At 41.8% G+C, this 10,357-nt stretch overlaps 1 protein-coding gene across 1 annotated transcript; it reads right to left on the bottom strand.

Annotated features, from left to right (window-relative positions):
- Positions 1-998: 998 nt before the first annotated feature.
- LOC140890355 (uncharacterized) lies at positions 999-1,667 on the bottom strand. Its single transcript, XM_073298112.1, has one exon. It carries the CDS (start codon positions 1,665-1,667, stop codon positions 999-1,001), a length of 669 nt encoding a protein of 222 aa, XP_073154213.1.
- Positions 1,668-10,357: the final 8,690 nt, after the last annotated feature.

A 10,357-nucleotide genomic window follows, 5' to 3' on the forward strand; every position in this document is an offset into this window, starting at 1 on the left:
AAGAGGCGTGACTAAGGCAATGTTTACATCAATATTTCTGAAAGAATAACTACTTATAGATAAAAACAAAATGTAGCTTGCATGAATTACAATTTAAAGAAAAATTGTTCTTACAACATCTAAGAATAATATTTGCGTAAATTATAAGTACTCCATGGTCTCTTCAACATCCTTCCCTTTGAATCTTCTAAGTAGTAAGCATCTGAACTGAGCCTCATCACCACCTTGTACGGTCCTTCCCATTTAGGGTAGAGCTTCCCTACAGCCGCATGTTGAACTCTTCTGAGTACCAAATCTCCTACCTGGAATCCCTTTCTGCGCACCAGACGATTATAAGATCGAGCTACCCTGTTCTTGTATGCCTCCATTCTGATGGCAGCAACTTCTCTTTTCTCCTCCATAAAGTCTAAGTCTTCCATTCTCTTTTCTCCATTCTTCTCATCGTAGAAGATGATCCGAGCTGACTCTTCTCCAATTTCTGCTCCCAAGACCACTTCATTTCCATAAACCAGACTAAATGGAGTCTCTCCTGTCCCAATTCTGGGTGTGGTACGATATGACCATAACACACTAGGGAGTTCCTCCACCCAATTTCCTTGGGCTTTTCCTAATCGGGTCTTCAAGCTTTGCACCAAAGATCTGTTAGTGACCTCCACCTGACCATTGCTTTGAGGATAATGGACAGATGTGAAGTGTTGTTGAATTTGCATCTCTTTGCACCAAGCTTGCACCCGGGCTCCCTGAAACTGTCTCCCATTATTGGAGATAAGCTTCCGCCGTACTCCAAACCTACACACAATATTCTTCCACAGAAATTTCAGAACTTCTCCTTTAGTAATTCGGGCCAAGGCCTCCGCCTCCACCCATTTAGAGAAGTAATCTATAGCGACCAACAAGAATTTCTTCTGAGCTAGGGCTAGAGGGAAAGGACCCACAATATCCATTCCCTACTGATCAAAAGGACACGCTGCCATGATTCCTTTCATTAACGCCGCTGGCTAATGCTGAAGTCTGCTATGTCGCTGACAACTGTCACAAGAAGTCACCACATCTATGGCACCTTTCAAAATAGTAGGCCAGAAATATCCTGCTAAAAGAACCTTACGGGCTAGAGAATAAGATCCCAAGTGATTGCCACAACACTCCTCGTGTATCTTCTTCAAGACATAATGAGCTTCCTTAGGACCCAAACACTTGAGAAGAGGTCCAGAAAATGACTTCTTATAAAGAACTCCCTCCACCATCACAAAGCGGAGACTCCTCTGTTTCAACCGATATGCCTTCTTGGGATCCTTTGGTAACTCGCCCTTCTCCATGTATTCCAAGAGATCTTTTCTCCAGTCACTCTCTTCCGGAGCTACTGGTGCGAGCTCAGTAGAAGGTGTTAATTTCACTTGTACTACTACCTCTCTGTTTTTCCAGTTATGAAGTGAGCTATCCATCTTGGCCAGAACATCCGCCTTTTCGTTGCTCTCTCTAGGGATCTGCTCAAACATTACCTCATCAAAGAGGCCCCGAGCTTCCTCTATTGCCTTCATGTACTCTTTTAACTTATCACTTTTCACCTCGTAAGACCCATTCACTTGCTGAGCTACCAATTGCGAATCAGAATAGAGATGTATCCGGGCTGCCCCAACTTGCTTAGCTGCCCGAAGGCCAATTAACATGGCCACATATTGGTAGCGCTTATCGCGTATGCCCAAATTACCCGACTCAATCAGATAAACAAATAATGTAGTAGCGTGAGTAGGGATCGTTCCCACGAGGAAAGTGACATTTATTTGTGTTCTTTAAAATAAAAGGGGTTTTTGGAGTTTGGATTAACTACTAAAAACTTTAAGCAATCAAAATTCACTAGCATGCAAAATTTAAATAAAAGACTGGAGAAATTCAATAAGAGACGAGACTTGGCATCGGTCGACTACACCCTTGATATTCATTCATTCAATCATTGATTCTCTAAAATAATTAATCTTATTAAAAATATTCGTCATTGAAAATTCAATTCCTGTTTCACCGTAATATTAGTTAATTAGAAAACAACATTCTTAATTAACCCTTACCAATGGACCAACTCGATAACAGCAATCTAGATTTAAATCCACGATAGCATTCAAACTAGTAAAACTGACGAAACTAGACAACACAACACCAGCGGTTATATTTAGCCTATTCAATAATTGACCCTACGAGATAATAAATTCAACAGCAGGAATTATCACACGTAGTTGCTTTGCAAATCAGAGGTTTCAAACAATTACGGATTCGAATGATAATTTAGCGATCGCTTGCAATACAAAATCCTAAGATGGCCGATCCTAAAATCTCGCATACAAACATAAAATAAAACAAATCAAAAATTGATACTTAATAAAGATTAAAACACTACAAATCAAATCTCATGAATGAAATATACCAAGAGTTCGTCTCCCTTAACCAAGTAAAAGAGTTTAGTTACAACGATTCATAACAAAACTCACAAAAATCAAAGAAAAAGAAGAAAACTAGAATTAAGAATTCAAGAAGAAAACCTAGCCTCCAATATATCTCCCCAAGTCTGATAAAAACCTCTACTAAAATGGAATAATAGTATAGTTAATGCTAGGAACTAAATTAACAAAGTTTCCAAAAATAAATTTTTTTTTTCCGAAACAAACCGCTTGCTCGATCCGCAACATTCTGCGGATCGAGCGAGAGAAATTCCAACCGCTACTGCCTTGCGCAAAAAAAGGTCTCGCTCGATCCGCAAACTCCTGCAGATCAAGCGAGAGAAAATTGTCTTCCTACTGCCTCCAACATAAAAGTGCTCGCTCGATCTGCATACTTTTGCGGATCGAGCGAGAGAAGTTTTCCAGAAATTGCCCGGCCTTTCCCTTGCTTCAAATTTCCGTTCCTCCGGCTCCATCTTAGTCCGCAAAATAGGCGACCTGACCACAAAAACACGAATCCCATCATGCAAACACTGAAAATGCAATACGAACAAAATGCTAAAATAAAACATACAACTAATGCAAAAAAACAACAAAAATGATACTAACAAATGCAAAAAAAACACCACTATCAAATACCCCCACACTTAATCCTTGCTCGCCCTCGAGCAAGTTATGCAAAAACAAAATGAAACAGAACAAACATGTACACAAGGATGAATCACATAATTCATAGCCTCAGAAAAAACCATTTTCATCTAAAATAAGCTCATAACAACTCTCAATTATCAATGATACACCTACAGTCGAATGCAAACGTGTGTGTGTGCCATGTTACCCCAGCTACATGCAACTTCAAAAGAACAAAGTTTCAAGACTGTTCGCCGACCTATGACAATTCAGTGTAAGCTACACCATCAAGAACTATCCTCCCAACAATCCTTCAACACAACACAACTTTCTTGAGAATAATTATGCACCTCCGGATTTTACACCCGGTATTGCTTTAGCCCCAATAATTACCCTCATACTTAGCTATAACTAAGACAGGATTAGAATTTCAATCCCCTCGTCTATAGCCCGGATGGAGCATCAACCCCATTTTATCCGCATACTTAGCCTTGAATTTAATCTTTTAGGATTAGGATTTCAATCCTTTCTAGGCCCGGATGGAGTTGTAAAATTTATTTTATTTTTTTTTCTAGGTGCGCCCAAGATCGTTTATGTCATACCAAAGAAATCATCAAGATTCAAACACCATCCAGTTTCACAAACACCTATTGTCGTGCAATGGTCCAACAGACATCCACAATATCTAATACATCGCTACACTTCACTGGTTAAACATGAGTGCTTAAGAATATTCAACAAGCAACCTACGGTTTCTCATATCCAATCAAGAGTTAAATTTTTTTAAAATTCATTTTTTTCAACTATCTCGTCATAGGCTAATGATTTAATCCTCAACTCATGTATTTGAATAACACAAACGAAAATAACAACAATACGATGCATAAACAACACAAGAAAAAGTAACAACGAAACAAAATGCATGTAATGCAACCCCCCCACACTTAAACAACACATTGTCTGCAATGCAAAAATAAAAGAAAAACACAACCAAACAACGAAACAGAATGAAATGCAAAAACATAAAAACGCGACTCCCCTGGTTCACAGGTCTGCGGCATCTTCCTCTTCAGCCTCCGGAGGAAGGAAAGGGGCGGCGTATTGGAATGGGAAAGGTGGTGGATACGGCAGAGCGGCTGGCACAGCATTTGGAACAAGACCATGGTGGATTGTCAGATTGCGCAACAAAGAATCCAAAGCCTGCGAATTATGCACCGCCACGGTATTGTATGCATTCTGATGTTGGGCGAAAGCCGTGAGTTCGCGGATGGCATCAGCTTGAGATCTCCGAATAGGAGGAGGTGGCCTTGGCTGGGCTTGCGGTGGTGGTTGAAAGTGACCATCCTGCATAAAATGTTTGACACGGTGCGCCTTCTTTGCTTCGATGAAAGCGGAGTCGAGTGGTCGCTGAGGTGACAACCACTCTTCATTATTCTGAACTGAAATGCCGGCGCGTAAGCATAAACAGGAGATGATCATGGGAAAATAGAGACCCACGGTGACATTATGGATGGACTTTTGGATCTCGCTATGAAGTACCCGCCCCACATTAATGGGTGCTCCTATTTCCAGCGCATAAAGAATGATGGCGCGTTCGAGACTGACATCACTGGAATGCAATATCGGCATAAGACACCGAATCACAAAAGCATACCATGTTGCAGAAATCACCCGCAAGAACCGCTCCTTGAAGTTCAAAATAGAAGCTGGATTGAGCCACGTAGCACCGGGGTACGCTAGTTGTTCAAGTAGTTCATCCAAATGCGGGCCGTTTTGCAAGCTTTGGTAGATCGAGTCGTCCACCTCCGGTATTTCCAATAACGCATTCAGCTCATGGGGCATCAAAGAGATCAGTTTCCCCCTAACAAAAGCCTTGCTATCTGTTCTCTCAGGTGCATTGGCATAGAATTCACGGACAAGCGGCACTACAGCTGGCGGAGGATCATCGCAGAATTTCTTCCACCCACGCTCATGAATAGTATGGACAATATTGGGATAGGCCAAGTTATCTTCAAAACCACGTTCGGGGATGGGTGAACGACTTACCTTGGCTTCGAAGTATCGATGACGAGTGGCATCATTGACAAAGTGGCCGATGAACTCGGCATAAGTGCGATCAGCAGCCCTAGAAGAGGATTTGCCTTGGTGTCGGTTGCGTTTAGGACCCATGAAGAGTAGGGAGATGAGAGTAAAAGTGATAGGTGCAATTCGTCGAACACCTTGCGTGCGAATAAAAATCCGGCAACCCCTTGAAGAACACAAGATCAACAATGAAGAATTACGTCTGGGAGATGCCTAAGGAGTAAAGCGCGACGAAAAGAACCCACGATGACAAAAATCGAGGATGGTGACCGGCGTTAGGCGTGAAGTTCCGACGTGAGATGGTGACCGAAGAAAAGGGCGGAGAAGATGGCGTCCGAAGAGTTGTGGTGGAACTTCCGAGAGATTTGCCTGCGAATTAGAAGATGGAAATATGAAAGAAGGAGGAAAATTAGCTAAGAAAAACGAAAGGTTGGGTTTGAGGGAGACACAAGAGGGAAAAGAGTGAATAAGAAGGAAAGAACTAAAGAAGGGGGAAGGGAGTCGGCGCTTTTATTTAAGGAAAAAGTGCTCTCGCTCGATCCGCAAGATGTTGCGGATCGAGCAAGCCAAAATATGTAACTTACTGTCCCGACGAAGAAAATGCTCTCGCTCGATCTGCAAGATGTTGCGGATTGAGCGAGACAAATTGCTAACCTTACCGTCCTGAGCAAAAAAGCTCTCGCTCGATCTGCAAGATATTGTGGATCGAGCGAGACAACAAAAATTAAATGTTTTTGGATTTTTCAAAATTTTCGAAAAACAAGAACAGCATAAACATAAAATTAAGACTAAAGAAAGTAAAAGAAATAAAAACGAGCAGAAGTAAAAAGGAAAGAAACACTGGGTCGCCTCCCAGTCAGCGCTAAATTTGCAGTCAGTCTATAGCTCGACTGCATGCCGTGATTTATTCGACATTTGGCGGGGCATCGAGAGTGATATCATGCTCTTCCGCTTCGACATTCGCTTGGACTCCTTCATGGTAGTGCTTAAGCCGATGGCCATTCACCTTGAATGTTTTGGATGTGTCCAAACTTTGGATTTCGACTGCACCATGAGGAAAGGCATTAGTTACAACAAAAGGTCCATTCCAACGCGAACGTAACTTACCTGGAAACAACCGAAGTTGTGAATGATAGAGCAAAACTTTCTGACCAACTTCGAAGTACCGTCGAGAGATCATCTTATCATGGAAAGCCTTTGTTTTGTCATTGTAAATTTTAGAGCTGGCATAAGCATCATTGCGGTTCTCTTCCAATTCTTGCAAATTCAACTTTCGATGCTCGCCGCTCTCATCCATCTGCATGTTGAAATTCTTTATAGCCCAATAGGCTCTATGCTCCAATTCGACTGGCAGATGACATGCTTTCCCAAAAATTAACCGATATGGTGACATTCCAATCAGCGTTTTGAACGCAGTTCTATAAGACCACAAGGCGTCATCCAATCGCAAGCTCCAATCCTTTCTCGTAGGATTCACGGTCTTCTCTAGGATAGATTTGATTTCTCTGTTGGATAACTCAGCTTGACCATTGGATTGTGGATGATATGTCGTGGAAATCCTATGCGTCACATGATATTTCTTCAGTAGACTCGCCACGGTTCAGTTGCAGAAGTGTGTGCCTCTATCACTGATGAGGGCTCTAGGAATTCCAAACCTAGAGAAAATGTGATGCTTGATAAACTCTGCGACAACTTGAGAATCGTCAGTACGGGTGGCATTTTCTTCCACCCACTTCGAGACATAATCCACAACAAGTAATATATAAATATAACCATGTGAATTCGGAAAGGGTCCCATGAAATCGATGCCCCAAACATCAAAGATCTCACAAACTAGAATGGGTTGTTGGGGCATCTCCTTTCGTTGGGAGATGTTACCTGTCTTTTGGCATTGGGCGCATGACTTACAGAACAGGTAGGCGTCTCGAAATAAGGAGGGCCAGAAGAATCCTCTGTCCAACACCTTCCTTGATGTCCTTCTCGGTCCAAAGTGGCCACCACATGCATAGGAATGACAAAACGTGAGAATAGGGATTACCTCGCTTGCGGGAACGCATCGTCGTATAACTTGATCAGCGCAGTGCTTTCACAAGTATGGATCATCCCACACATATTACTTCGTATCACTTATCACTTTGTCTTTTTGTGCCTTAGAAAATTCAGAGGGGAAACCATTAGTAACTAAATAATTCACAATATTTGCATACCATGGTAATTCGGTGGTCGTCGAAAATAGCTGTTCATCAGGAAATTCGTCACGCAAATTCAGCTCCTCATCAATATGAACTAGACGACTCAAGTGATTAGCAACTTGATTCTCGGCCCCTCTTTTGTCTTTGATTTCTATATCGAATTCATTCAGCAGAAGTATCCATCGGATCAGCCTTGGTTTTGCCTCTTTCTTCGCCATCAGAAAACGAAGAGCTGCATGGTCAGAGTAAACAATAACCTTAGCACCAAGTAAATATGAACGAAACTTATCTAAAGCCAAAAATACTGCTAAAAGCTCCTTTTCAGTAGTGGAGTAGTTTCGTTGGGCATCGTTCAGAATGCGCGAAGCGTAGTAGATGACATGCGATGCTTTCCCGACTTTCTGGCCTAAGACAGCGCCGACGGCATAGTCACTGGCGTCACACATAATTTCAAAGGGCTTGCTCCAATCCGGTGGTTGGATTATTGGTGCAGATATCAAGTAGTTCTTCAATTTGTCAAAGGATGATTTGCATGACTCATTAAACTCGAATGACACATCTTTTTGTAATAGCCTGCACATGGGGGATGCAATCTTGGCGAAATCTTGAATGTACCTCTTGTAAAAACCTGCATGGCCAAGAAAAGAACGTACTTCCCGCACACATGTGGGGTAAGGTAGAGATTGAATGATATCAATTTTAGCTCTATCTACCTCTATCCCCTTTGATGACACAACGTGACCCAAAACCACACCTTGCCCAACCATAAAATGACATTTTTCAGAATTCAAAACAAGGCTGGTTTCGACACACCTCTTAAGGACAAGTGCAAGGTTAGATAGACAGTTTTCAAAGGAATCACCATAGACAGTGAAGTCATCCATAAAAACTTCTAAGATATTCTCAATAATGTCTGAAAAAATACTAACCATGCACCGTTGGAAAGTGGCCGGTGCATTGCAAAGTCCAAAGGGCATCCGTTGATAAGCAAAAGTGCCAAACGGGCATGTGAATGTAATTTTTTCCTGATCCTCTGGCGCGATAGCAATCTGAAAATAACCAGAATATCCATCAAGAAAACAATAGTAAGGATGACCCACTAACCTTTCAATCATTTGATCAATAAAGGGTAAAGGAAAGTGGTCCTTTCGGGTTCCGGCATTCAGCTTCCTATAGTCAATACAAACCCTCCACCCATTTTGAATACGGGTGGGAACCATCTCGTCATCCTTATTCTTCACAACGGTGATTCCGGTTTTCTTGGGTACCACTTTGACCGGACTGACCCACTGACTGTCAGAAATTGGGTAGATAACCCCAACTTCAAGTAGCTTCAGAATCTCAGCCTTTACCACCTCCATCATCGGTGGATTCAGTTTGCGTTGCGGCTGACGTGAGGGGTTTTCTCCTTCCTCCATCAGAATTTGATGCATGCATGTGGAATGACTAATCCCTTTAATGTCTGCTATGGTCCATCCAATAGCAGTCTTGTGCTCTTGTAACACCTTGACTAATTGCTCCTCTTGATCAACTTCCAAGCTGTTGGAGATGATAACCGGTAATGTTTCTTATTTACCAAAGAAAACATACTTTAGATGGTTTGGAAGTGTCTTCAATTCGACCTCTGGTGCCTGCAAAACAGATGGAAGACACCTAGTATTAGAAACTGGCAAAGCTAAGTAAGAGACATTACTTGACTGAGGTAGCTCAGGCGAACTATTCAGAAGTTTCTCAATCTCTTCTATTTCTTGATTACATCGAATTCCATCTTCCGTCTGCATAATGGGTGCTGTAATAGCCACCTCAAGATCATCTTTTCTTGCATGCTCACAATACTCTTGTGCCAAGAAATCCACAATATCAACAGAAAACACGCAATCATCACTATCAGGGAATTTCATGGCATCATAGATATTAAATTTTACAACCTCGCCATCGAATTCCATAGTAAGTGTGCCACTGTGAACACCAATTTTCGTCATGGAAGTTTTCAAAAATGGTCTGCCTAACAAAATAAGACTATTATGATCACCGTTTTCCATGTCTAGCACATAAAAATCTGCAGGTAACACTAATTCATTTACTTGCACCAACACATCTTCTACTACTCCCTTAGGGTATGCATTAGACCTGTCCGCTAACTGTATGACAATTCCAGTTTTGTTCAATGGGCCAAGTTTTAAGGATGCATATATAGAATAAGGCATAACATTAATCGATGCTCCTAGATCTAGCATGGCCTTCTCAAGTCTAACATTCCCTATAGTACATGGGATAGAAAACATACCTGGATCCTTACATTTTGCGGGTAGTTTCCTTTGGATCACTGCAGATACATTCTCACCAAGTTCCATTTTTTGACAGCCCTTCAATGTCTGCTTCCTCTTTGCTGTGCACAACTCCTTCAAAAACTTTGCGTATCGAGGTACCTGCTTAATCGCATCTAGCAATGGAATATTGACCTCACATCTACGAAAAGTTTCATAGAGCTCCTTAATCCCCTCACCTTTTCTAGAGTCCTTCAATGCTAAGGAAAATGGGGCAACAGGCTTATATTCAGATAAAGGAGGAAACTTACCTCTTGGCGAATCATCCTTGAATGATTTTTCTTCACCTACCTTTTGCTCTTCTTCTTCTTTCAGCTTCTCTTTGGGCTCAACCTCAACTTCTTTCTCCTTTATTTTCAACTCCTTCCCATTCCTTAAAGTTATCGCACTTGCGTTCTCTCTAGGGTTCACTACAGTTTGAGATGGAAAACTGCTGGAATTTTGTGATTCAAGCTTGTTGATTGATGTAGCTAGCTGTCCCATTTGAGTGGTTAAGTTTTGTATACTTGCCCGGGTGTCCTGTTGAAAAGATGCAGTGTTAGTGGCAAGTTCCTTAACTATATTTTCGAGAAACTCACCTGGAGTTGGTATCTGAGGTCTCTGCTGTTGCTGTTGAGGGTACGTCGGCCTATAAGTTTGATTATGTGGTGGTGCTTGAGGCCCCGATTGACTTGCTTGAGGATTCCCATATCTTAGA

The sequence above is a fragment of the Henckelia pumila genome, chromosome 3, assembly GCF_033568475.1.
Source record: "Henckelia pumila isolate YLH828 chromosome 3, ASM3356847v2, whole genome shotgun sequence".
Taxonomy (NCBI): domain Eukaryota; kingdom Viridiplantae; phylum Streptophyta; class Magnoliopsida; order Lamiales; family Gesneriaceae; genus Henckelia; species Henckelia pumila.

Coding starts and splice junctions, on each gene's coding strand:
- LOC140890355 (XM_073298112.1), bottom strand. CDS start 1,667: ATGTTAATTGGCCTTCGGGCAGCTAAGCAAGTTGGGGCAGCCCGGATA.